Source organism: Arxiozyma heterogenica (genome assembly GCF_036370985.1).
Source record: "Arxiozyma heterogenica strain weizmannii chromosome Unknown scaffold_15, whole genome shotgun sequence".
Taxonomy (NCBI): domain Eukaryota; kingdom Fungi; phylum Ascomycota; class Saccharomycetes; order Saccharomycetales; family Saccharomycetaceae; genus Arxiozyma; species Arxiozyma heterogenica.
Genome location: NW_027042668.1, coordinates 20,001 through 47,576, shown reverse-complemented (window position 1 = coordinate 47,576; position 27,576 = coordinate 20,001). Strand labels below are relative to the sequence as shown.

At 31.7% G+C, this 27,576-nt stretch overlaps 13 protein-coding genes across 13 annotated transcripts; 7 read left to right on the top strand and 6 right to left on the bottom strand.

Moving 5' to 3' along the window:
- Window positions 1-233: 233 nt before the first annotated feature.
- On the top strand, window positions 234-2,789 carry CSC1 (Csc1p; the record flags this gene model as incomplete). Its single annotated transcript, XM_064857536.1, has 1 exon — window positions 234-2,789. One exon carries the CDS (start codon window positions 234-236, stop codon window positions 2,787-2,789), a length of 2,556 nt encoding a protein of 851 aa, XP_064715374.1.
- A 118-nt stretch (window positions 2,790-2,907) lies between these two features.
- On the bottom strand, window positions 2,908-3,819 carry ARV1 (sterol homeostasis protein ARV1; the record flags this gene model as incomplete). Its single annotated transcript, XM_064857535.1, has 1 exon — window positions 2,908-3,819. One exon carries the CDS (start codon window positions 3,817-3,819, stop codon window positions 2,908-2,910), a length of 912 nt encoding a protein of 303 aa, XP_064715373.1.
- A 441-nt stretch (window positions 3,820-4,260) lies between these two features.
- GPN3 (putative signal sequence-binding GTPase GPN3) lies at window positions 4,261-5,076 on the top strand (the record flags this gene model as incomplete). Its single annotated transcript, XM_064857534.1, has 1 exon — window positions 4,261-5,076. One exon carries the CDS (start codon window positions 4,261-4,263, stop codon window positions 5,074-5,076), a length of 816 nt encoding a protein of 271 aa, XP_064715372.1.
- A 580-nt stretch (window positions 5,077-5,656) lies between these two features.
- On the top strand, window positions 5,657-7,069 carry RVB1 (RuvB family ATP-dependent DNA helicase pontin; the record flags this gene model as incomplete). The annotated part of the gene is made up of 1 exon (XM_064857533.1): window positions 5,657-7,069. One exon carries the CDS (start codon window positions 5,657-5,659, stop codon window positions 7,067-7,069), a length of 1,413 nt encoding a protein of 470 aa, XP_064715371.1.
- A 234-nt stretch (window positions 7,070-7,303) lies between these two features.
- SLY1 (syntaxin-binding protein) lies at window positions 7,304-9,319 on the bottom strand (the record flags this gene model as incomplete). Its single annotated transcript, XM_064857532.1, has 1 exon — window positions 7,304-9,319. The coding sequence occupies one exon, from the start codon at window positions 9,317-9,319 to the stop codon at window positions 7,304-7,306; it is 2,016 nt and encodes a 671-aa protein (XP_064715370.1).
- A 543-nt stretch (window positions 9,320-9,862) lies between these two features.
- CCT6 (chaperonin-containing T-complex subunit CCT6) lies at window positions 9,863-11,512 on the bottom strand (the record flags this gene model as incomplete). The annotated part of the gene is made up of 1 exon (XM_064857531.1): window positions 9,863-11,512. One exon carries the CDS (start codon window positions 11,510-11,512, stop codon window positions 9,863-9,865), a length of 1,650 nt encoding a protein of 549 aa, XP_064715369.1.
- A 781-nt stretch (window positions 11,513-12,293) lies between these two features.
- Window positions 12,294-13,412, bottom strand: MAP1 (methionine aminopeptidase MAP1; the record flags this gene model as incomplete). Its single annotated transcript, XM_064857530.1, has 1 exon — window positions 12,294-13,412. The coding sequence occupies one exon, from the start codon at window positions 13,410-13,412 to the stop codon at window positions 12,294-12,296; it is 1,119 nt and encodes a 372-aa protein (XP_064715368.1).
- Window positions 13,413-14,078: 666 nt separating this feature from the next.
- On the bottom strand, window positions 14,079-14,330 carry CDD1 (cytidine deaminase; the record flags this gene model as incomplete). Its single annotated transcript, XM_064857529.1, has 1 exon — window positions 14,079-14,330. The coding sequence occupies one exon, from the start codon at window positions 14,328-14,330 to the stop codon at window positions 14,079-14,081; it is 252 nt and encodes an 83-aa protein (XP_064715367.1).
- A 677-nt stretch (window positions 14,331-15,007) lies between these two features.
- ERF2 (palmitoyltransferase ERF2) lies at window positions 15,008-16,087 on the top strand (the record flags this gene model as incomplete). The annotated part of the gene is made up of 1 exon (XM_064857528.1): window positions 15,008-16,087. The coding sequence occupies one exon, from the start codon at window positions 15,008-15,010 to the stop codon at window positions 16,085-16,087; it is 1,080 nt and encodes a 359-aa protein (XP_064715366.1).
- An 830-nt stretch (window positions 16,088-16,917) lies between these two features.
- Window positions 16,918-17,589, top strand: UPS2 (Ups2p; the record flags this gene model as incomplete). The annotated part of the gene is made up of 1 exon (XM_064857527.1): window positions 16,918-17,589. One exon carries the CDS (start codon window positions 16,918-16,920, stop codon window positions 17,587-17,589), a length of 672 nt encoding a protein of 223 aa, XP_064715365.1.
- A 521-nt stretch (window positions 17,590-18,110) lies between these two features.
- RPS31 (ubiquitin-40S ribosomal protein eS31 RPS31 fusion protein) lies at window positions 18,111-18,563 on the bottom strand (the record flags this gene model as incomplete). The annotated part of the gene is made up of 1 exon (XM_064857526.1): window positions 18,111-18,563. One exon carries the CDS (start codon window positions 18,561-18,563, stop codon window positions 18,111-18,113), a length of 453 nt encoding a protein of 150 aa, XP_064715364.1.
- A 935-nt stretch (window positions 18,564-19,498) lies between these two features.
- SEC10 (exocyst subunit SEC10) lies at window positions 19,499-22,090 on the top strand (the record flags this gene model as incomplete). The annotated part of the gene is made up of 1 exon (XM_064857525.1): window positions 19,499-22,090. One exon carries the CDS (start codon window positions 19,499-19,501, stop codon window positions 22,088-22,090), a length of 2,592 nt encoding a protein of 863 aa, XP_064715363.1.
- A 459-nt stretch (window positions 22,091-22,549) lies between these two features.
- MAS1 (mitochondrial processing peptidase) lies at window positions 22,550-23,923 on the top strand (the record flags this gene model as incomplete). The annotated part of the gene is made up of 1 exon (XM_064857524.1): window positions 22,550-23,923. One exon carries the CDS (start codon window positions 22,550-22,552, stop codon window positions 23,921-23,923), a length of 1,374 nt encoding a protein of 457 aa, XP_064715362.1.
- Between the last annotated feature and the right edge of the window lie 3,653 nt (window positions 23,924-27,576).

Genomic DNA, 27,576 nt, shown 5'->3' with positions numbered 1-27,576 from the left:
GATGGAAAAGTCATAATAGTGACCAAATGTGCATAATGAAGAATTAGAAAGAACAGTTCCATTTGAAGAAAAAAAGTATATATATGTTTTTAGAAGCTACAACAACATTATTCAGACTGACTGTGCTTAATTTGATGTTTATTCATTTATTTCTGATACTTTTACAACAACAATATTAATAATAATAATACCAGTAGTACGAATAGTAAAGACAAACAAAGAGTAACTCAGAAATGATACAGGATTACTTTTTATTTCATACAAATAATACAGACCCAGATAAAATTGTTAGCCTACGAATAAGTAGTGTTAATGGAAGTAACCCTCCAGATTTTAGAAAACCCACCTCCATGGTGGTGACTACTCAGTTAGCAATTGCCACATTTTTAGGATTATTTGCATTTTTGTCTTTCTCACTGTTATTGAAAAAGTTACCTAAGTTATATGCTAGTAGGAAATATAAGAATAATGGAAGTCTGCGACTTCCCTCATGGGATAATAATAAACTTTTTGATTGGATTCCCGTTTTATATAATATCACCGATGAACAAGTATTAGAATACTCAGGATTAGATGCATATGTGTTTTTAGGTTTTTTCAAAATGGCTATTAAATTATTATCTATTTATATTGTATTTTCATTTGGTATAATATCACCGATTAGGTATCATTTTACTGGGCAATATGATGATGGTTCTGATGATAATAACTCTAATAATTTATATAAAACATATTCGAACACAGTTGGACGGTTAACAAAGAGATTAGTAAATAATGTAGGGACTGTAGGTAATTCATTAAATACAATTCCAGAGAATGCAGGAGTATATCTCTGCATGTATGTCATATTCACTTATTTATTCACATTTATAGCTATTAATATTCTGATGTCCCAGACAAAATTGGTTGTAAGTACAAGACAAAATTATTTAGGTAAACAAAATACAATCACAGATAGAACTATTAGATTATGGGGGATTCCAGTAGAATTGCGTGATATAAAAGCATTAACAACAAGAATTGAACAACTAAAGATTGGAAAAGTTGCCTCTGTTACAATATGTAGGGAGTGGGGTCGTTTAAATAAATTATATCATAAAAGGAATCATATTTTGAGACAACTTGAATTAAAGTATGCTGAGTGTCCACGAAGTTTGAGAAATGAGAATTCGGCATTTGTAGAAAACTACCCTTTGGATCATAATAATGCTCCAGTAAACACTTCAGATGTCTCCAATAATCTAAAACCTACTACAAATACATATGTTTCTTCAAACAGGCAATCTGATAATCCAATTATAGTGGAAACTCTACTTGAACAGCCATTTAATAATCAAAATCATGGTAGTATAAATCTACTAAATACAATGCAAAATTCAAGGGTGAGAACAGAAATGGGAGGAGAAGAGGACAGTAATGTGATATATTCCCAAATTCAGTTAAAAAATAAGAGACCAACAATAAAGATTGGATTATGGGGACTTTTTGGAGAGGAAGTGGATGCTATTAACTATTTAGAAAAACAATTAACGGTTATTGACACAGAAATTTTACAAGCCAGAAAACAGCATTATTCTGCTACACCTACAGCATTTGTTACTATGGATTCTGTAGCTAACGCTCAAATGGCGGCACAGGCGGTTCTTGATCCAAGAGTTCATTATTTTATTACTAGATTAGCACCAGCTCCTCATGACATTAAATGGGATCATGTCTGTTTATCAAGAAAGGACCGGCTTGTTAAAATATATTCAGTAAGTGTATTTATTGGTATTTGTAGTATATTTTTGATCTTACCAGTATCATATTTGGCTACTTTATTGAATCTAAAGACAATATCAAGATTTTGGCCATCACTTGGTTATTTATTGGAAAAAAACCAATGGGCACAAAATATTGTTACAGGGCTATTGCCAACTTATCTTTTTACAATAATGAATGTGGTCATTCCATATTTTTATGAATATTTAACTGGATATCAAGGGTTTGTGTCACATAGTGAAGAAGAAATATCACTGGTGTCAAAGAATTTCTTTTATATTTTTGTTAATCTATTTTTAGTGTTTACTTTAGCTGGTACTGCATCGAATTATTGGGGCTATTTATCAGATACTACTAAAATAGCTTATCAATTGGCCACATCAGTAAAAGAATTTTCATTATTTTACGTTGATTTAATAATTTTACAGGGCATCGGTATGTTCCCATTTAAACTATTATTAGTGGGTAGTCTGATCGGGTTTCCATTGGTTAAAATACAAGCAAAAACACCAAGACAGAGAAAGGAGATTTATAATCCGCCAATTTTCAATTTTGGTTTACAATTACCACAACCCATATTGATATTAATAATAACTTTAATTTACAGTGTTATGAGTACTAAAATAGTAGCATCAAGCCTTGCATATTTTGTTATTGGTTATTATGTTTATAAATATCAATTAATATATGCAACGGACCATCTACCACATTCAACAGGAAAAGTTTGGCCATTAATTTTTAGACGGCTTATTATGGGTCTTTTATTATCACAACTGACCATGACAGGTACATTAGCAGGGTTTGAAGGTGGTTGGGTGTTCTCATCATGGTTATTACCATTACCATTTATTACCTTAAGTTTCCTTTGGGATTTTGAAACTAATTATTTGCCATTATCACAATACATTGCATTAAGTTCAATTAGAGAACATGAAAGAGATAATTCTTTAGTATCTACACAATTTGAGGAAGAAACATATGAATATCCATTTTTAGTGGGAAATTTGGAGAAACCCATGGTTGAATAAATGTTTAGTAATTGCTTAAAGACAAAATTGAGAGGAGTTTATATAAATGCAATAAGGAAAGTGAGTAAAAATATTCTTAAAGAATATATAATAAATATTTATACCTATATATTTATATTTATATATAATGCAAGGTTGACTTGAATTCATGAATTAAATAAGTAACCAAATGTGTCATATAATTATGATTATTACTGTTTCTTGTTAATAGAATAAACAATAGACTTTTGATTACAACAAATTTAATTAACGATGATATGATAAAAATTGAAATCACAATTAAATATGATAGATTGGTTACTATTTTAAGTGATTCGATGAGATAAAGATTTGCGATATATTTAATAATATTCATTGAAAGTAGTGTGTCATAAGGCCAAATTATCATTAAAATTGGGAAAATTTTAGCTCCATAAGACAATAAGATTGTGTAAGAAATAATATATTTTGAATATATAATATTATGGCCCCAACCGATTAGAGTACAAATAAACCATTGAACTAAAAAGTGGGAAATACTTAAATCTAATAGAGAATACAATGCAAAATAGAGATAAGGATAAACAAAAGTATATTTCGTGGATAATAGATTGGAATAAAATGTATTGAAAAGGATTATTGATGATTTACCCCTTTTTAAATTTTCTTCTTCAAAGATCCATTTTAAATAAATATCAAAAGTGAATAAAAGTATCCATAGTCTAATCAAGGTATCGAATTTATTTTCCCAATCCATAAATTTTTTAACAATTTTTGTTAAATAGTAATAGTAGGGATTATTAATAGTTGTGTTAGATGATTTTGTGGTTGAGCCTTTGGACAAGAATTGGGATTCTAAGGAATTATAGACTAAATGTCTATAAGCACCAGGTTTTAAAAGTAAGAGATCGATAAAAAGAATCACATTATCAATTTCCACATATTTGTCAACCTCTGAACCACAATGAGAGCAATCTGTTAATTGAATATGGTTATGTGAATAAATTACATAAAGGGATTCTGCTGGGTGAGTACAATTGATACATATCATCCCATTAACGAAAATAGAGTAGAAAATAGTTAAAAGATAATAATAAAAGATATTTGTATTGATAGGAGTTCAAACAAATTGCTAGTTTAGTCTCAATTCCTTCAAATTTTATTGGTAACAACAGGGATCAGTTAGCAAGAGCAGGTATTTTACAGAGTGTTCTGTGTGTTATTATATATTTTTTCTTATAGTAATGACAGAAAATATTTTTTACAATTTTTCATTTCAACCAAGGATTTTTTTTTACTCTTGTGATGTAGTGTGAAATATGAGATGAAGTGGGATATTAAATACGCAATACGAATATCTTACCCAGAATACATACATAGCAGTCTCTAGAGATAAGGTTTGGGATATTAAGTGAGTTTGTATAAAACTGTGTCTGTATTAAAGAAGGCAAAATAAAGTAGTATTGCAAAAGAAGAGAAAAAATAAATAAGTATGTCCAGAGTAGGTGTTATGGTTTTGGGACCTGCAGGTGCAGGTAAAAGTACCTTTTGCAATTCTATTGTATCACATATGCAAACTATCGGTCGTAGATCACATATTGTGAACTTAGATCCTGCTGCAGAGCCAAACAAATATGAATTTACTATTGATATTAGAGATTTGATATCTTTGGAAGATGTAATGGAAGAGATGTCACTTGGTCCCAATGGTGCATTAATATATTGTTTTGAATATCTCTTACAAAATCTGGATTGGTTGGATGAAGAAATTGGAGATTATAATGATGAATATTTGATCTTTGATTGTCCAGGCCAGATCGAATTGTACACACATATCCCAGTTCTACCAAATATAGTGCGTCATTTACAACAACAATTGAATTTCAATCTATGTGCGACCTACTTATTAGAAGCGCCATTTGTAATAGATACATCTAAATTTTTTAGTGGTGCATTATCTGCAATGTCAGCCATGATTTTATTAGAGCTACCTCATATTAATATTTTAAGTAAAGTTGATTTAGTAGCCAATGAATATAGTAAAAGAAAGTTGAAGAGATTTTTAAACCCAGATTCGATGTTATTAGCAGATTCTGTTAATCAAGAAACAAATGCAAAATTCCATAAATTAAATCAATGTATTGCACAATTAGTTGACGATTTTGGCATGGTACAATTTTTACCATTGGAAGCAGAGAATCCTGATAGTGTTTCTACAATTATATCGTACATTGACGATGTTACACAGTGGGCAGAAGCTCAAGAACCAAAGGAGCCAAATGATCAAATAGATATTGAAGATTTATGAAACAATAGGGATACAGTAAAATAGAAGCACATAGAAAGGTGAGGAGAGGACTGCAAGATGAGGTTGTCCATTTGTTATAAGCACTCATTTTCTTTTTTTCCTTTTTGTGGTTATAAAGTATTTACAGAATGGTATCGTATATTATATTGACTCTATAGAATGTTAGCATAGATAAACTTTAAAGAGATTTTAATAGTGAAAGCCATATATATGTAATGAAATATATTGAACAGTATGATTACCTTAGAGACTTATTGATGGTCCATTCAAGTTCATTCTGACATTGTGACAAGTTATATTTGGTTTATAGTGATGAGTGTTGTATTGATAACACCCACACACCATCTAATCTTGTCTCACGATATTTGTAGGAGACGAAAAATTTTTGTAAGATACCTTTGGAAATGTGCGATACTACTGTTAATAAGAGATATGTAGATGCATCCTGTAAACAACTGCTCTATTTCCAATTCTATGCGTAAGTCGGAGTGTTAAGAACAGAATTGCATCGAGGATACTGGTAATATTTTTTTAGGTGAGATTGTGTCCCGCAAGATATAATTACATGAATCGGTAAAGAATGGTGGCAATAAGTGAAGTAACTAACAATAACAACAACAATAATAATAAAGTTGCATCTTCTAATTCTACACAGCATGGTGCAAATAGAACTGCTGCTCATACACATATTAAAGGTCTTGGATTAGATTCTCAAGGGGTAGCTAAATCTGTGGAAGGTGGTTTCGTTGGTCAAATAGCTGCTCGTGAAGCATGTGGTGTTATTGTTGATCTTATTAAAGCTAAGAAAATGTCAGGAAAAGCTATTTTATTGGCCGGTGGTCCATCTACCGGTAAGACTGCTTTAGCTCTGGCTATTAGTCAAGAGTTGGGTCCAAAAGTTCCATTTTGTCCCCTTGTTGGTAGTGAACTTTATTCTGCAGAAGTTAAAAAGACTGAAGCTTTGATGGAGAACTTTAGAAGAGCTATCGGTCTTAGAATTAAAGAAACAAAAGAAGTCTATGAGGGTGAAGTCACTGAACTTACACCAGAGGATGCTGAAAATCCATTAGGTGGTTATGGGAAGACCATATCACATGTTATTATTGGATTAAAATCTGCAAAGGGTACAAAGACTTTAAGATTGGATCCAACTATCTATGAAAGTATTCAAAGAGAAAAGGTGAATGTTGGAGATGTCATTTATATTGAATCTAATACTGGTGCAGTGAAACGTGTTGGTAGATCAGATGCATATGCCACTGAATTTGATTTGGAGACAGAGGAATACGTTCCACTACCAAAGGGTGAAGTTCATAAGAAAAAAGAAATTGTACAAGATGTAACATTACATGATTTGGATGTAGCCAATGCCAGACCTCAAGGTGGTCAAGATGTAGTATCAATGATGGGTCAATTATTAAAACCTAAGAAAACAGAGATAACAGAAAAATTAAGACAAGAAGTTAATAAAGTAGTGGCTAAATATATAGACCAAGGTGTAGCAGAACTAGTTCCAGGTGTCTTATTTATTGACGAGGTTAATATGCTAGATATTGAAATATTCACATATTTAAATAGAGCGTTGGAATCAAATATCGCACCTATTGTTGTCCTTGCATCCAATAGAGGTATGACTACCGTTCGGGGTACTGAGGATATTGTTTCTCCACATGGTATTCCACCTGATTTAATTGATAGATTATTGATTGTCCGCACTTTACCATATAATAAAGATGAGATTCGTACAATTATTGAAAGAAGATCCAAAGTGGAGGGTTTAGAGTTAACAAATGAAAGTTTAGACTTTTTGGCTGATTTAGGTGTTGCTACTTCTTTACGTTATGCTTTACAATTATTATCCCCTGCAGGCATACTGGCACAAACTTTTGGACGTAACGAAATTGCAGTAAGCGATATCGAAGAAGCTAAAACACTCTTTTTGGATGCTAAGAGATCAACTAAAATTTTAGAGACTACTAAAAACTATTTATAACTTTTTACTTCTTTTTTTATGTCTTTATTTTATTGATACTCTATATATATTGAATCACAATAAATATTAATAAGTGTTATATACTATAACGATCTTATATTCTGAATCTGTTTATTTTTTACAATATTTAAGAGATATTAAGACGATAGTCATAAAACTATATATATATACATACATCTATATATATTGACTATTGAAATCAAATGATTATTGTCTAATGTTCCTCAATATTTTTCAATCATCAGCCCCAAGAATAGAGATTTCTTTTAAGAAGTCATCTGGAGGTGTAATAGCAGTACTACCATAAATAACTTTCTTCGGATTATGAATTTGAGAATGTGCCCATTCTTGTAAGTTTTGATACTCCAAATAATTACCACCTCCTACGACAAAGACCATGGATTTGTTGTAAGATTGTCTTTTTGGTTTTTTTGTATGAGATCCCCTTGTGATTCTTGGATCAATATATAAATAACTGTCTGTTGTTTCTAGATTTTTTTGTGAACTGTTCAGTGGATCCATGATGGCTTCTACTACATTAGTGATGGGGATTGTTTTCTTTTCTGGTAATAGATTTTTAATACCAGAGATTAAATTACCTACACTCTTTGGTAATTTTCCCTCAGTCAATCCATATAATTTCGAAAGACTATAACCAGCATTATTACTATTATTGTTTGCCACTTGCCCATCATCTAATGATCTATTTTGTAAGTTTAGAGAAGAAATTTGCATGTATTCTCTTAATTTATAAACATATTTTAGTGGACTAATATCATAATTATGTGATTTGAAATATTTTTCGACCTCATCTACGAATTCCTTTGGTAAACCCTTTGATGAAGTTAAAAACAAATAGATGAAAGTTCTCATTTTATCATTCAAATTATTAATTTTGTTATCGTTTAAAATATTCATGAAATTAGTTCTAAGTTTTGCGTTATTGGGGTCTTGTTCAATTTCAAAAAAGGTATCAAGACTTTTACTTTCTAATTCGTTTAATAGTGAACCAAAAATATTAACATGTGTATCAATGGTATTCTTCCTTGCAGTTAATTCGGGTAATTTATTAACTACCTCTTGTATTTGAAGTGTATCACTATTGGAAGCAGGATTTAAATCTGTAATATCCGTGACACCAGCCTTTCTTGTAATAGCAGCTGCTTCCTCCTTATATTGTGCTAATGCTGCTTCGACATTTTCTGCTGCTTCAGGAAACGGCAAATGAGAATTTTCAATCCAAAAGAAATCAGTCGGTTCAATGTCATATTGCTTCTCGATATATTGATTGGCATAGTTGTTAATATTATTATCAGAATTGTCATCTTGATTTGTTCTAGTGCTGTCATTCTTGTTAATTTGTTTAACAGGGATAGTAATTGTGTTTCTGGATAATTTAAAAATGTCAAATACCATACATTGATAAATCCATGAATGAGCAAACATAGATGCAAAATCTATTGTTCTATCCAATATAATTAAGACACCTCTTTCTAAATTGTCATTATTTGGTAATACTGAAGTACCAGAGGATTTGGTGTTGATCACATAATCACGTATTTTGTTACCCAATTTTTCTGCTACCATTTCAGCAGGACCACCTATAGGGGCTCTAATAATAGGGATAGAATTAGTAGTCATTACTGTATTGAATAAACCATCAGCAATTTTATCGCATAAAGTGTTAATTAATTCTTCAGTTGCATTTCTGTTATTGAACTGAGAATATGTGTTATCAATCTGTAAAGAGAATAATTCTGGTTCGGTAACAACAAAATCTAAATATTGATCAAACACTTGTTTAATCTTGTCTGCCTGACCAATTAATGCTATTTCCTGAGCTAATTTCTCTAATAAATCTCTATTTAAAGTAGAAGTAAAATTAATATAATATTCTGAATATTTTTCTTCTTTTATATCTTTAACAATGAGATCAATATTTTCTTCTGTTGGTGTAATAAAATAGACTGCAGAAACATCAGGTAATGGTGCTCTATCCTGTTTAATTAGAGTATGAACTGTAATTCCAGCTTTCAATAAATCATTGACTCTTAAGATAGAAGATATGATCTCAGTACTCTTCTTATCAAGGACTAACACTTTCCATAAAATGTCTTGATCACTGAAGGCGTCTTCTAAATTGCCATTTTCTGTATCTTTATTTAAAAATAGCATTTTTAAGATTGCAGACACCTGCATGTCACGCAAACTAGGTCCTCTTTCTATTACTGGATAATTCTGAGTTGACATTTGGACTTTTATTATTCTTCTTTTTAATATTAATCTTCACTTTTTACTCAAATATATTTTATGTATAGACCCAATTGATCCTCAATAGAGTGATTTGCTAAGTAGGAGACTAGTTGAGGAATCTCGTTTTTTAGAATAGACTTGAGAAGATAGCATGTTTATGTTCTAATATTCTTCTTTTTATCGTAAACGTTTTCCTAAAAGAAACCGTAATTCTCTTTTTTGGCTTTTATTTTTTTTTTTGCTTTGCAGATTTCAAAGAAAAAAGGTATTTAAAGAATGGATATGCAATATATTTCGACAGTTGAGTTTACTTCAGGAATAACTAGTGATGGATAGAAAGATATTGCATTTGCTTTCTTTAGTATTGTAAATCTCAGCTTATAGTAGCTACTTAGTAAGAAATGGTTAGTTGTCTTAGAATGTAGATGGATAATTTATTGTATGGGACAATTTAAATATATGTATATCTAAATATGAATATACTATAGATGTGACGATATATATATATACTCATTGAAAATGGGATCTTTACTAGTGTATTTATTGTGGATTTCCCTCTTTCAAAGTGGATCTACCTGCTCTTAATAATTCATCACAAAGTAGTAAGTTGCTTGCAATACCAGTGGCACCATTAATGGCATTTCTGATAACACGGTATGAATCCCAAATACCCTCAATAGTTGGATCACATGTGTCCCCGATATTTAAATCAACACCAACATATCTACGCTCTTCACTGTCCTCATTATCATCTAATTCATCTTGACAAAGAGATAGAACATCCAGAGGGTCGAATCCAGAGTTTTTAACTAAAGTCTTTGGAACCACTAATAGTGCTTCAGTGAATGCTTGTACACCAGTTTTTGTTTTACCCTTAGCACCCAATTTAACCATATTACTTTTTTGTAAATGGTTAGAAGCAGCAAGGAAGAAGGACCCGGCACCTGGAATAACATTTTGATCTTTTAGTACATTTGCAACAGCTCTTAAACCATCTCTGACAGCATCTTTCGTTTGATTTAGCGCATATTGGGTGGCACCTTTAATTAAAATGGTACATGATTTAGGATTTCTATTTTCAGTGACATAGGTGAATTTTTCTTCTCCTATTGTTTCTTGATAAACTAATCCAGAGTAACCAAGAATCTTTGGTGATAAGTCATCCACAGAATTTTGAGCTTCCCCACCGGTGACTAATTGTAGTCTTTCCATATTACGTCTCTTGGCTCTTCTTAATGCTAGGATACCATGTTTAGCTAATACATCAAGTGATGCTGGATCAATACCTTTTTGGTTTATAATAACAAATCCTCTATCATTATCCATCCCACATACTTCATTTTTCAAATCAACAATTTTTTTTAACTTGGCATCAACAAATTTTCTTTCACTGGCAGCCAATTTATCCCTTTGTTCTGCAGAACTGTAAAAGAAACCAGAATTTACTTCAGTCTTTTCATATTCTAAAGAAACATTTAAGATTAAGACAAATGCATCTTTCACTCTAGTTGGCATATCAGGGTGTCTACCACCGTGATCTAGAACTAAACCTTTTACAAATTTAGTGTCCTTTGGAGACAAATGTTGCATTTGCATAATTTCTACCATATGTAAATCTAGAGAGTTTTTCTTAGTTGGATCATAAACGTTTAACACGGCATCTGTGACAATAGGCGTTAAAACTTCAGTTAATTCAGGATTTACTTTTGTGCCTAGGGATGATCTGGCCACTTGTAACAGAAACTCTCTATCAATAGTATCAGTCACTGGTTTTTCAATTTTAAAGTCATCTAAAAATTTCAAGGTTTCCCTTCTGGCAATTTCAAACCCATCGGTAATAATTCTTGGGTGTACACCTTCTTGAATAAATCTATAAGCCTGTCTCAATAATTCACCAACCAAACAAACTACTGTGGTCGTACCATCACCAGTTATTTCATCTTGTGCAGCAGCAGCTCTAGCAATTAGGACTGCAGTTGGTGATTGAATTTGCATTTCAGTTAAAAGTACTTTACCATCTTTTGTCAATTTTATATTCCCAGCACCATCAACTAACATTTTCAAAGTACCTTTTGGACCTAAATTTGTTTCTAAGACAGATTGTAAGCCTTCAGCAGAAGTTACATTCACTTTTAAAGCTGCATCTCTACGGATCGATTCGGCTTTGGGATTTAATAACTGTAAAGACATTTTTTTTATTATTATAGTTCTCTATTCTTGTACGTCCTACTTCTTTATTATTTATTTCTTTTTTTACTTGTTTAGAGACAGATATTTATAAGATGTTAGTTAATCAATTCAATGGATATCACAAAACTAAATCTAACTTATGCAACACTACAACTCTGATCTTATTACTTCAGTGGGTATGTACTGATATTTCGCACTATTCGTGGTTAAGATAGTTAATTAAACACACATCTATATTGTCAATTATTTGAGCAAAATGAAGGTGAGATACCAATTCTCTGCTTTCTGTGTGATTTATTTTTTTGTTTTTTCTTTCTTTTATTTTTTTTCTTTCCTTTGAGATTGTTAAAATATTTTCGGTCACATGACATTGAAGATGTATGGGTGTTGTCATAATGTCATTCTTGTTTAATAGTATTAATAAGTACATTTGACATTCCTGATAATGGAGATGATAGAAGTGCTTGCGATCAGTACCTGTGGTTTCAGGTATGGCTTTATCCTTATTTATGTTTAAAAGGCAAACAATTATGTTTATGTGTACTCTATATAATAAAAAGTAAAAAGAGGCAAAAGGAAAAAAAAAAGAAGAATACTATAAATAATAAACGAGGTTTCAATTGTTGGGAGCATCATTTCATATTTACTTGTTTATTTCAATGACTAACGTTTCTTAATCATTGGTAAAACAATTTTGAGTTATTCTATCTAACATATTTGTATATACAATTGTGTATATATATATTTGTGTATACAAGAATGTATGTGGACATAGATTTTTTTATTTAATTCTTTGTCTTGGACCACCTGGAGATTTCTTGTTTCTGGCAGTTAAGATTTCGACACCATGTTCAGTAACCAAAAGGGTGTGTTCAAATTGTGCAGATCTTTTACCATCTTGAGTAGTAGAAGTCCAATCATCAGGCCAAGTGACGTCTCTCCATGTGCCTTCGTTGATCATTGGTTCAATAGTGAAAACCATACCTGGTTTCATGACCCCTGGAGTTCTGTTGTTTGCATAATGTGGGATACTTGGTTGGCAGTGGAAGAATTTACCTACACCATGACCACAGTATGTCTTGACAACAGAAGTCTTATTTTGAGTGGCATGTTTTTCAATAAAGTCACCAAGAGACTGGAATGTGGTACCAGGTTTACATTGTTTGATAGCAATCTTCAAACATTCTCTTGCAGTTTCCACTGTATTGATGGCCTCTTTATCTATCTTTTCACCAACATAATAGGTTTCGTTTAAATCGGCATGGAATCCTTGATAGTAAAGAGAGACATCAAGGTTAATGATATCACCTTCTTTCAAGACAGTTTTGTCTGGGATACCATGGCAGATAGTTTCATTAATAGAGGTACAGACAGACTTGGGGAAATTATAATAATTCAAGGGAGAGGGATAAGCTTTTCTCTTAATAGTTTCATTATGGACGATTTCATCCAACTCGTCCGTGGTAATACCTGGTCTAATAGCTGCTGCTGCAATATCAAGGACTTCTCTTCCCAGCATACAAGCTTTTCTGATTTTTTTAATTTCGTCTTTCTTATAGATGGGGATTGAGCTTAAACGATCGTTTCTTTGTTCCTCGATAGGTAGACCATTTTGAGACCAATCAGGTTTAGGAATATCATCAGGGACCTCTCTTTTAGGGGTCAACGGATAGTGTGGTCTTAAAGGACCAGTGTATTTGAATTTGGGGAATGGGTCATATGGAGAATGATCATCATCACTCTTATAATGTAAAGCTTTGTGGGCTTTATAATTATTTTTGTAACAAGTTTCATCACAAAAGATTTGTATTATACCATTTTTTAAACAAATTGGGCATTTTAGTTGGGAATCAGTTTCTTTACCACACTGCAACCCTGCACAATACACCTTAGTAGTCATATGTGAAGATGTGTGTATGTGTGTGTGTGTGTTTTTCTTTTCTTTGATAGATTTTGTTGATTTGTCTATATATAATATTTTACAATGGTAATATTCAATATAAGTATTGTATTTAGAAGTATACACAGGTATTTATCTATATAAAGTAGATAAATAATATAAGTAATTAATCATTTGATTACTTTTGACGTTTACATAAAAAATTTTTTCACTCCGCTGGTATTTCCCCTTCCCCTCTCGGTTTAGAAGACTTTCCCTGACACATTAAATTTTTTCTCAAAATTGCATTTTTTTGTCTTTTATCTTTTTTTCTTTTGTTTCTTTTGTTTCTGTTTTTCTTTTTTTTTTCGATACGCAACTGAAATTGGAAAGGTTGCCTGTGAGTGTCTGGGTGTGTACAGTTTTCATGGTCGACTTCCTTCTGTTCGTTGAAAAGATATCGTTATTGACAGTAGTGTCAGTGCAAGTGGGAGTGATGACTTCAGCAGAACTGGGGATAGTGTTGTGTTTGCAGTATGGTTGTATGATCTGCTAATGCTCTGCTTATTTCATTAATTTATTGATCTGTGAAATACAGATCAATAACTTTTGGAGTGAATTTCTCATCATCATCATCATCACCATCATCACCACCTTCACTATTACCGCCCCCCTCCTGCCCTCCATTTATTGCTGGTACAAATGATTGGGTCCAAAACTCTCAGGTAATAGTTGTTCAAGAGATGTAACTTTATATTTAGTACCATCGTAGTTAAACAGAGTAATAAGTGTGGTTAGGGAAAGGGATTCACGTAGGAACTGTCGACAAATTCCACATGGTGTGATATAGTCAACTGATGATCCAATTATAGCTACCTGGGTCACTTCATAGTCATCTTCTTTCTGTGATCCTGGAAAATATATTTGTTTATTGCACATTGCTACTCTCTCTGCACAGATTGTGGCCCCATAACTTGCATTCTCAATATTCGCTCCTTGGACAAGTGTACTATTTTTTAAAAGCAACACACATCCAACACGAAAATTAGAATATGGGCTATACGATTTTTGTTGTGCCTTATATGCCTTCTTGTACAATAAGTCAATGTTTATAAGTTATTCTCTTTTTTTTTCTATTTCTTGTTTATCTTAATAATTATTTATCCCGAAATAAATTAAGTCTTCAGTGACTATTAATTCTTTGCAGTTGAATCAACTTAATTGTATTGGTATTTTTATTTTCTAGCTCACCCTTTCCTTCTCGATTGATCTCTCTTATTTTTTTTATTTCTTTTCTTTTTTCTTCTTTGTTTATTTATTTTGTTTTGTTTTGTTTTTGTGTATATATTTGATTATTAATTTTTTTTTGTTTTTGATTTTTTGGTTTTTGTTGAGTGACAGATAACAATTAATGTTATGAAGATCGATCATTAAAAAGATGCATATTTGTACAGATTTACTCATATATATATATATATATGAGAGAAGGGAGAAAAAAGTAGATTAGTAAAAATTTTTGTACGGTTTCATTAAGTAAGCTAGGAAAGGGGAGAAAAGAACATATTTTCTTATTTACAAAATTTTTTCATAAACGTATAATACAAAAGTATACTTTAATGGTAACCCGCTGGCGACGATTTGTAAGATGGATTGTCACTTTGGATCATGAAACATCATTGTCACCATCATTATTATCTTTGGGGACTGAAAGGGCATACGAGACGTTACCTAGCGTTACAAATTATATTTTTTGTCTAGGTGGCAGACTAAGAACTAATAGAATTATGAGTTGGTATAAGTATTTACCTGTTATTGTGTTTGTTATTATTATTATGCCGTGTGTGCTTTTTTCAATATTTGAGACACCATATAATGTAAGTCGTCATGATAACTTATCATTAATCTCATTAGTTGTATTATTCTATTATTTTTGGGCGATGACACTATTAACGTTTCTAAGAACAGCCACAGGCGATCCAGGAATGTTGCCAAGGAATATTCATCCAGGTCAGTGGCAATCATTTGATAATAATAATAATAATAATCTTATTGTTTCACAATTTTTTACTCCACAAGATTATTACAATATTATTACATTACCTGCACACACGTCCAAGAAAAATCATCCAGAGAGAAATAACACCATCGATATCAAGTATTGTTGGACTTGTAAGATATGGAGGCCACCAAGATCACACCATTGTCCTACATGTGATGTTTGCATCCAGACACACGACCACCATTGTATGTGGGTTAACAATTGTGTTGGACAAAGAAATTACCGCTATTTTATATCATTTTTAATTGCATCCACGTTTACATCAAGCTTACTGATAATTACATCTCTAATTCATCTGCACAGAGTCCATTGGGTTGTCAAGAGAAGTCCGGTGTCTGTTTTCTTGATTATATACGGTGGGCTGACCATATGGTATCCATTTATCCTTTTATTGTATCACATTGCAATGACAGCAACACAACAAACAACAAGAGAGTACTTAAAGACCATGAGTGATAATAGTGTTAAAAATCCAGTGATGCATCCAAGGATTAAAAGGGTATCCACAAATATCTTTGATAGAGGGAATTGCGTGACTAACATGTTTTCTTTGATGGGACAAGTTCGTGGACCTAATCTGTGGCCACCAAGAGACAGAGTATCTAGAAGTGGGGATTGGAGACTACAAAAGTGGTAAAGAATTTGAAAGAGGCATATGAGAATTTGTGTGTGTGTGTACTTAGTATTACATTGATTAACAATGTTTCAGCGGTTTATAACACAACAGAATGTATGAGGCATCTCCAGAAATCGCAGTGTAACATTAACTCAACTAATCTTTTTTTCTTTCTCTCCTTTTATTGTTTGTAATTAAAATCATCCTCTACACTCTCTGGCTCTCTAAACTCTAAACTCTGAACTTTGAACTCTGAATTCTGAACTTTGGATTTTGGATTTTGGACTCCCCTCTGTTTTATGCTGTTGTGACTCTCTTTGCGGTTCCTTCTGTTTCTCTCCTTCCCAAGTTTAAACTAATCATAAAAAAAAGAGAAAACAGCTTGTGATGGCGTCGAGTTTTTTTATTATTTTTGTTTTTATTGTTTTTGTCATTTATCCTTCTTTCATTTCCTATTGTTTTGTGGACCACAGTCGGTCCTTTATCGGCATTTTAATTCAAAATGGATCAAACGGGAAAGAAAAAGAGAATAAAATAGAAAAAATAAATATTGAAAATAGAAAATAGAAAATGTTTTGTTTGTGAGGAAAACTCTACTATAAGAGGCAACCTCGATGGTGTGAATGAAGAGAGAAATGTTTAATATAAGGGGTATAATTAACACAGATATATATATACAAATAGAAATAATTTTTGTGTCAATATATATCTCATAAGGGAAGAGGTATTCTCGCTCAGCTTATAAAATCTTTGTGTCTTTTCTCCAACTGATTATTTTCTCTTATAGAAGTTTATTCGCCACAAGTTTGCTCGCATTCAGCCATATATTTGGCAAAAGATAGAAACAAGAAATGAAATTATTTACTAATACGTCCGAATTTGATTATCCATGGGAAAGAGTTACTGCAGCAAATTGGAACAAATATCCAAATGAAGTTTCTACCCATGTCATTGCAGTTGACGTTTTAAAAAGGGAAGTAAAGGATAATGGGAACGTTTTAGTGACAGAACGTTTAATAACTGTGCAACAAGGTGTTCCACGCTGGATAATGACTCTTATTGGGTGTAAGGATAATAAAAGTTATGTTAGGGAGATTTCTACCATTAATTTGAGGGAAAGATCACTGAAGATGCGATCTTGTAATTTGTCCTATGTTAATATCCTTAGAGTATTTGAGTCTGTCGATTATATTCCAGATCCAGTTGCCCCACACGAGAAAACTATTTTCAAGCAAGAAGCAAGGATCACTGCATATGGGACTTTTAGTAGGATCTGTGATTCAATGGAGGAGTTTTCCATAAAAAGATTTTGTGATAATGCACAAAAGGGTAAGATTGGGTTTGAAAAGGTACTTAAAATGTTTAATGACACTACAGATGAGATAAGTACTACAATTGTCAACAAATACAATGAAACCGTGGATGATATTAAACGTTACAATATGTTCCAAGATATTGAGAGAAAATGTACTATATTATCGGATTATTATGATATCTTTAACGATGCCTTTGCAAGATCTTAATAAAAAATATTCAATTCATACATATACCTCCCTAATAGAATATAGAAATAACAAGCATGGTATACGCATCGAAGTCGCTTAGTAATCGTCTTTTTTTCTTTTTTTATTACTGATGGTGATCCTCGCACGATTTTATTAATTACTTACTTATTCAATATATTCTTTTTCAATGTAAATAGTTTGTCATTGCAATTATTATAATAATATATAGACATTTTCCTTAATATATTTTGCTTTTTTTTTAATTTTGTCTTTATTTTTTCTTCTTTTTTCGTGTCCTTTACATTTTGACTGGATCCAAGTGAAATTAATTATTATCTAGCACAAAACTAACTATATATTAACACTACGAAAATACATACCTTTTTTTCCCCTGCCCACCTTTGCATCTCAAATATCAGAACAGAATGAATAAAAGCATAACAACGAAAAAATTTGATGCAGTAAAAAAGAATGTTAATTAAACAACTATATTATAAATAGATATATAGAAATACATGTATATACGCTATTTATAGCACTTAAGCAACGTTCTTGAAGACGGAGTGACACTTACCACAATAGAATCTGTCCTTGTGGTCAGCTAAGAAACAACCTGGACCACAGTTAGCACACTCTCTTCTTAACTTGGTAACCTTACCTTCAGCATCGACCTTGTAGTAAGATAAGACAGCTAACTTGACCTTCTTGTGCTTGTGCTTGATCTTCTTTGGAGTGGTGTAAACCTTCTTCTTTCTCTTCTTACCACCACCTCTTAATCTTAGGACTAAGTGTAAGGTGGATTCCTTTTGGATGTTGTAGTCAGATAAGGTTCTGCCATCTTCTAATTGCTTACCAGCAAAGATCAATCTTTGTTGGTCTGGTGGAATACCTTCCTTGTCTTGGATCTTAGCCTTGACGTTGTCAATAGTATCAGAAGATTCAACTTCTAAAGTAATGGTCTTACCAGTTAAAGTCTTAACAAAAATTTGCATTTTTGATAGGTTCTTGGTTTGTCAGCAGATAACAAGTTATAGTGCTTCTTTCTCACCAAGTGGCTCAGCCTCTTTGAATGTTAAATAAAACAATTAGAGCAAGAAATAGATAATGGTTAAGCAACAGGATCTGAAAAATAAACGATGCTTTAAGAGAGTGTTAACCAAGAAAGTGTGATTGATAAATTCAAACTTGAACTTGATTTTTAACTCATCATCATGGCAAACGTCATCTACAATTGTTCAATGCAATAGCGACAGCCATGACGAAGACGCAAAGGTGTGTGCGTGCGTGTGATGAGAGAAGGTGTACAGAGGATTAAAGATAGAAAATGTTTGCAATGGTAAAACTCAAATACAAAATTCGTTGAAAAATATGTTTGTTTGTTCGTTTTTCCACAATTTGTCATATATTCAAATGGAAAATGATGTCTTAACTAGGAAATTCTATCAAACTTTATTTGTGAATCAAAGAAAAAGAAAAAAAAAATAAATTTACACTGTGAGACCTTTTCTACTAATGCACGGATGTTTGAAACAGACAGTCTTCTTGTAAGTCTTCTTTTTCATTAGATGAATAAGCATTATAAAGAGTTAATCAATCTCCCTTATTTGTGTATCTCTTGTTACCATTATTGTTATTGTTATTATTATTGTTATTTTGATCAAAACAAGTTGATGAAAGTCTTTAATTGTATTCGTGTGTTTGCTTGTTCAACTGTTTTTTTCTAACTTAATATCATTCGGATCAATAAGGGTAAGTTTGAAAAAAGGAGAAGAGAAAGAGAAACAAAAAATTTAAGAAACACCATAGCTTTCTTGCTTTCTTTTTTCTTTTTTCTTTTTTGGTTTTACTTTTAAGGTTTGTTATCTTTTTGTTTTTTTTTTTGTTTTTTGTTTCATTCCTATAATATTTGCATTAGCACTATGGAAAGATGAATTCCTTATATGAATTAGATAGTAAATGGAAAAAATTGTTGACTAGAGATAATTTACTCGGTGGGCTAACTGTTAACGAGTTTGTTGAACAGTTAGGGAAGGATCATACGTTAAGAGTGCCAACCAAAGGTTTAGTCAGTAATCCAAGTAACATTAATGATCATGGTTATGGAGCGGTTGGTACATGGGATCCTAAACCTTATGTTAGAACATTCGAATCTATTTTAAAAGAATTAGCAAAACTGCAACATGAAAGTGAAGCTATTAAAAGTAAATTAGGTAGCGAGGTCCTCGAACAAGAATTAAAACATTCATATGCAATTAAAGAACTACAATCGAGGTTAAATGAAATAACAACTGAATATGTATCATTAGATTCAAAATTGGCATCAGTTACTAAGGGAGTTAAACCTTTAGGGGATAAATTAGAAAAATCAATTAGACAAAAGAAACAATATACTAAATCTGTAGAATTGGTCAATATTTATAATGAATTTCTGGAGACCAATGATAGTTCTCCGACTTTAGCAGCATTATTAAAGTCTCCACATTTTGGAAATCAATTGAATGCAGCTGCAATTATGAAGTCTTTGATAGCATTAGCCAAAAAGATTGAAACACAGTCTATCCCTAAAACTATTGATGCAACAAAGAGAATTGAATCTATTGCAGAATCAATGGAAAACAAATGGTTAGAAGAGTTTAATCATGCATATCGTGATAGTGATTTTACTAAATTAAATGAAATCGCTATTATTTTAAACAAGTTTAATGCAGGTGTTAATGTTATCTCAAATTTCATCAATCAACATGAATTTTTTGTTGAACAAAATCAGTTTGATATTAATGATGAAAATGGAACAGAAAAATTTGACTTTGATCAAAATCTTTTAAATCCTGATTACCATTATGTTATTTACGATAAAAAAGTTATGATACCGTTATTAAGTGAAATTGCTTCCGTAATTGAGAAGGAATCACGTATTGTAATACAAGTCTTTGATAAAAAGGCCATACAAGTTTTACAGTTATTTATTCAACGGATATTTGTTCAAAAGTTAGAACCAAAAATAAACCATATTCTGGTCAATTCCTTAAATTGGTCAAATCTTTTATATATAAGAAATTTACATTCCTTACACTCTTTGATGGGTCAATTTATAAAGGACTTGTCTACTTTTTTCCAAGATGGACTGATTAGTAACGGCAATGGTGAGATTATTTCAACTCTGGAACAATGTTACTCTGATCTTTTCTCCAATTATCTATATGATAGATCAAGATATTTCGATTTGGAAAAGCAAAATTTAGAATCAATACTAATTGGAAAAGCTAAAAAATTGAATACTAGTTTTAGTAAAGAAATAACACCTAGAGCATTAAACATAAAATTAAATAAGATGATAGAGAATGGGGAAGATATGACTGACTTTATGAATATTAATGAAATTGGTGTCTCTAATGATATTATCAATGGTGTTGGCAGTCACAATAAGAATATGAATCTTGGACATAAGTTTTTTAATGATGGAATATTTAATAATAAACTATCTCAATATAAGAATGTTATTAAAAGGAGGCTGGATTTTGATAACTCTACAATAAAGGATACAGGTGAGGATAAGGTACCGGAATCATTGTCCTTGTCTTCAAAAGATCAATTTGAATTATTTGATCTAGAAAATGTTGATGCAATGTTAAAATGTGTTGTTGAGGCAGTTGCAAGGATCATGGAATTAATACCAAATAAGGCAAGTGAATATACATTAGAATTGTTGGAGGTTATGTTTATTGGAATTATTGGATCATATATTGACTCAGGTTTAGAAATTGCATACTATAAATTGATAAATTCTGATACTAATTACGATTCTCTAGATTTATTAAGTTTAGATTACATTTCCAAATCGACAGAGATGTTAAACTATCTCTCAATTTCAATAAAATCAGTATTTTTACCATTATTGAAAAATTCACCTAAAAATAAACAGTTAATAATTGAATTAACCAATATTAATATAAAAAAAAGCGAAATATCTATTAATATAATTATGGCTAAATTGGTTGATATGATAACTGAGTGTTTTTCTACATCTTTAGCAAAACAGACCAGAAAGGATTTTATTCCAAAGACTCAAGATTTGATTGATCATGATACGGTACCGGCTATTGAAATCGTAAATTTCTTAAATAAAATTCATTCACAAGCCAACAATTTTTTGAAACCAAAGAATTTGAATAAATTTCTTATAAAGATTGGGGAAATTCTATATAATATGTTATTAGTACATTATAGTAAATTTCCTGTTAATTCTATAGGTGGAATTATTGTTACCAAAGATATTATTGGTTATTTAAACATAATCGAATTGTGGAATATTCAATATTTAGTAGATAAATTTTCAACATTAAGAGAGTTGGCTAATCTTTTCACTGTGAAATCAGATTTATTAGAATCTTTGACGATGGAAGGTCATTTATTAGATGTAGATAGTAAAATTATCAATGCATATATTGCCAATAGACAAGACTCCATTTCGGATAATTTTATTTCTACTGTCAAAAATAACATTAAACAGTACACATAGTAATTAAAGAAGAAATGTATATGGATATATAGATATAGATATATGAAATAAATTAAACATATTCTTTGTATTTGCCTCTGTACAATAATTGTCTATTTCTATTTGATTGAATCTTATAGAAATTGACACATAAATAGTTTGGCTTGCCGTTTTCGTATGATATTACATTTTTTGTTAAATAGAGAGAGCAGTCCAGACCTTCTTTAATTTTATTACTCATCGAAAAAAATAAGGATCAGTAGGATGCATAATTGTGTTAAAAAGGTAACACAGCCCACAGATGTTTGTCAAACTGTCTGATATAAGTATGGATGTTTGACTTTTACAGTAAGATAAAAGTGTGATGGGGTAAAAGCAATACATTTAAACTTTGGTTTTTTTTGCATCACCTATAAATTAGCAGGACAATAAGTAATTATTACAAATAGGAAATTCTCAACAAGAATAAGAAAATAAAATATGCTACGTTCGATATTGGAACTTAATACAATCAAAAGATTGGCCAGTACTATTCCTAAGACAAAGATTTCTACGCTTTCTAATGGTATGACTGTGGCCACCGAATTTATTCCAAACACCTCCAGTGCTACAGTAGGTGTGTTTGTTGATGCAGGATCTCGTGCAGAAAATATTCAAAATAATGGTACAGCCCACTTTTTAGAACATTTGGCCTTTAAGGGAACTCAAAATAGAACACAGCACGGTATTGAATTAGAAATTGAAAACATTGGTTCTCATTTGAATGCATATACTTCGAGAGAAAATACAGTTTATTATGCTAAATCTTTAAAGGAAGACATACCAAAGGCAGTTGATATATTGAGTGATATCTTGACTAGATCAGTCTTAGATCCAAGGGCTATTGAAAGAGAAAGGGATGTTATCATTAGAGAGAGTGAAGAAGTGGATAAGATGTACGACGAAGTTGTATTTGATCACTTACATGAAATCGCATACAAGGATCAACCTTTAGGGAGAACAATATTGGGACCTATCAAGAATATCAAATCTATTCAAAGAAAGGATCTTGTAAATTATATTACCCAAAATTATAAGGGTGATAGAATGGTGCTTGCAGGTGCAGGTTCTGTGGATCATGATAAATTGGTGGAGTATGCTCAAAAATCTTTTGGTCATTTACCTATGTCTGAACAACCAGTTCCTTTAGGTTCGCCCCGTGGTCCATTACCCATTTTCAATAGAGGGGAAAGATTTATTAAGGAATCATCATTACCAACAACTCATATTGCAATTGCATTAGAAGGTGTATCATGGTCAGCACCTGATTATTTTGTTGCGTTAGCCACTCAAGCTATTGTAGGAAATTGGGATAGAGCCATTGGTGCTGGGACAAATTCACCTTCTCCATTAGCGGTAGCTGCATCAAATAATGGATCACTTGCCAATTCATACATGTCATTTTCTACTTCATATGCTGACACTGGTTTGTGGGGGATGTACATTGTCACTGATTCTAAGCAACATAATCCCAAGTTAATAATAGATGAAGTTTTAAGGGAATGGAGTAGGATTAAAGCTGGTAATGTTACTGATGGTGAAGTTAAAAGAGCAAAAGCACAATTAAAAGCAGCTTTATTATTATCTTTGGATAACTCAACCGCCATTGTTGAGGACATGGGTAGGCAAATTGTTACTACTGGGAAAAGACTATCACCAGAAGAAGTGTCAGAACAAGTCGATAGAATTACCAAAGATGATATAGTAATGTGGGCTAATTATAGATTACAAAATAAACCAATTTCTATTGTGGGGTTAGGTAATGTTAATAATATACCTAAACTTTCATATTTAGAAAGTAAGTTAAACGCCTGATGATTAAATAAAGTATTTTATATAAAATTAGCATGCAATATTATATCATGTAAATACACAGTCTCCTAATAAATTCATTTAGTGTTTCTAATTAACAGATTGAAAAGCACATCTTTGTCGTTATATTGATATAAATCTATCATTGATTAAATAATAGTAATTATACTTTTTTGCTACATATGAAAGTAAAGAGATTATTTAGTTTAAATAAATTAGAATTATAAATAGTAATAATGGTAAAAAATTTTAGTGGCCATATATTAGATTTTTATGCTCATTGTAAAAAAAAGCACTTTATTGTGTGGTGTTATTCTCGATTTTTTTGTTATTGTTCCTCTAAAGTTATACAGGAATATGTGTTATTTATTTTTATGTATTTTATTGTAAAAATTTAACTAATTAGTACTTTTAAAAATATATAAAAAAAGTATAGGGAATTTTATTGCACTCAAAAAAATAGCCTTTCTTTGTGTTGGAAGCTATTGATAAATATGGCTTTAAAAGTATGAAATACAGCAACTATGAACTAGTATATATATTAGAATTGTCAGGCAAATATTAATGGATGAAGTGGATGATAATTAAGTATGAATTGACCGGTATTATTAAACATTAAATAAAGTGAATATTACTATAAATAAAAAGTATTATTGTTGGTGAATGAAAAAATAGAAGTTATATGAACAACAAAAATTACACACAGGGAAAGCTATAATGAACTAAGTTGTTAATCTTCTAAATCTTCTCCACAATATTTAAATAATTACTTTTTTGACTTTATACATATATTTATTTAACTTTAATCATTACATCTAAGATTAAAGAATATATTGATTTTTAATATAAATATAATTTCCAGTTTAACTGGTAATTTTCGTCATTATTTTAAAGTAAATGTACTTTTAAAACAATTGGAGTAATTTAATTATTTTTATGTGATAACTAGCGAAAGTATTGATGGGTTTTCTTTTAAGTGATTCATGAATTATAACAAAGTATGTAAAGATTATGAAAGGTTACATTATGTAATTTTTGTTCAGGTTGAAAGTATATGGGTAACTTCACATATTGATATTATTTTTGTTCCAAATAAGGGTCCCATAAATATATTCCATTCATATATGATAGTAATCTTGCTGGAATGATATACTATTTGTTTGGGAAACATGTAAATATATCAAAGAGGAAAAATGTTTGTTTTGCACATTCAATATTACGGAGATAAGATCAAACAGAATCAAAATAAATTAATATATTATGAAAAATTGCCAAAAGGTAAACATATATAAGTAGACTATTTTACTTATTAATTTTCCAATTTGGATGAATAATTTATATACATTTTATCGTATGTTTTTTTTATATTTATATAATTATTAATTTCTAAATAAGAGATCGAAGGAAAATTACTCTACATATTAATATAATAATAACATATAACATGACCACCGACGCTTAAGATATGTATACCAATATTATTCATCCAGAGGAATTATAAATAAAATATAAAAATACAGTGTATATATATTTTTCATCCAGATTGGAAATTTAATGAATAAAGTTATTCATTTGTATATTTTTTACTTGTGGAAAAATTTCATAGTCTTTTTTCTTAATACTGAAATTGTTTGAAATATCTCCGCAACAGTAGACTGTGCATGACACATGTTCATCTTCTTTGAGAAAATGGTTCAAAATTATTCCAGCAGTACGTTACGTATATTTCTGATTAAAGGTGTTCAAATAGAATGTTCTATAATGAAATAGATAGAACAATAAGATTTTAGTAGACACTAAACGATAAATTGTTGAGTAATAATTGTTGAGAGGTCACCAAAAGTTGTTGAGTTTGTTTATTAAACATCTTACTGTTCGCAGAGGAAAATGGCTTAATGTTAATATATATAAAGCCAAGGATTTCATCATACATTATTTTTATCTTATTTACAATGTTTGTATATTATTATTCCTATGTTGTATATAGAGAAAGAAAGTGAAGAACTTTATTATAATTTTGTATACTAAATCTGTTTAATATAATATTGAGAATGTTTAGTATATATCCAGTGAATACAGGCGCTCATTCTCAACAATCACTTTCTACGGTGATTTATATAAAATGATTTTAAATTGTAATATATCCATAACAGTGAATATAAACATTCAGTTTACAATAAAAAGAATCGCTGACAAGCTTTCAAATTGCTTTTTATTTGCCTAATTATATTTGATCGGACGGGAAACGGTGCTTTCTGGTAGATATGGCCGCAACCGACATTTTAACAGAATGACCCTCTATATGACTGCTGTGCTTGGAAACATGGCCCCATAGTAAGTGTGGCTATCTTGAGAACGGGAGCCGCTACGACAAAACTTTCGCAGGTGACCCCCCACAAAGTGACGACGAGGAATCGAACAGAAGACTTAGACCTGGGGAAACCCTGAGGGAAGGGTCTCAAAATGGGGGGTGGCGAAGGAGTGTTCATGGAATTGACATTTAGTGAAAAAAAGTTAACTTTAGTAAATATGAATGTGGATGGAGATATGTGCTGCAAAATAAACAAAATATGAAACGGAGAGTAGGGTTAGTGCAAAAAATGTTTTTGGTGGGAAAGTGATGTGTGGAAACATGGGGAAGTGGGCCAAAAGCGGCGATTCTGGGTGTGAGTGGGAAAACGTGGTTGGAAGTTGGGGGAAACAGGGAGCTAGGACGTTTTAGTGGCGACAGCTAGAAAGAGGATGCTTAGTTTAGTGGGGAAGATGGTCTTACATTGGGGGGTGACCATAGAAAAAGTCCGAGATTCAGAGTTTTGGAGCCAAAAAGACAATAGAACGTATGTCACAGAAAGGGGTATATGGGAAGAGGATGTGACCAGCGTATTCTACATCTCCTGTTTGGTGGGGAAGGTGGTCTCACATCTGGGGGTGGCCATAGTAAAGTTGGAAGCTAGAGGCGGAAGAAGGTGGGAAGTGGCCCCCCAGGGAGAGTGGTGGAAACTGGGGAAAGTGGTGGAAGAAGGGGCGTTACCGACCAGAACAGGGTGGATATAGGAGTAAAAAGGGTGGTTTATTATGGTATGTTCAGTAGTTGAGGCGGTAGAGGCATGTGGAGGGTCGATTATGAGGGGGCCAAGGGTCGGGGACGAGTGCCACAAAATAGAGGTTTTTGGGAAATGTTGTATGGTGAATGGGCAAAAGACAGGGAGATCAGGTGGATTACAGGTGAATCGGGACTGCAGAATCATATAGGTCAGGTGTTCTGGGCAGGTGGACTGCATAGTATGGGGCATGCTCAAGTTTTATGCTAAAGTTGCTGTGAGGCCAGGTGCAGGAAACTTGGGAAGATACGGGGGAAAGCCAGCAGCTACAGGCCAAAACTGGAGGGATATAGTAATTTTGTGGTGGGAAAAATATATAAGAGAGTTGTTTGGGTCAGGATGAGAGTGGCCACCATAATAAAATCTGGGAAAATAGCGGATTTTGCAGGGGGGTCGAATGGAAAGAGGTTGTGAGGATTATATGGGGGAGGGGGTTGGAGAGACCAAAAAAGAGGGCAAAGGGGGTAGTACAGAGTGGAATATACTGGAATGTCACATAATATTAGGGGGTAGTCACTATGAAAGTGGGAGATATGCTAAGGATTGTCTCTTTTT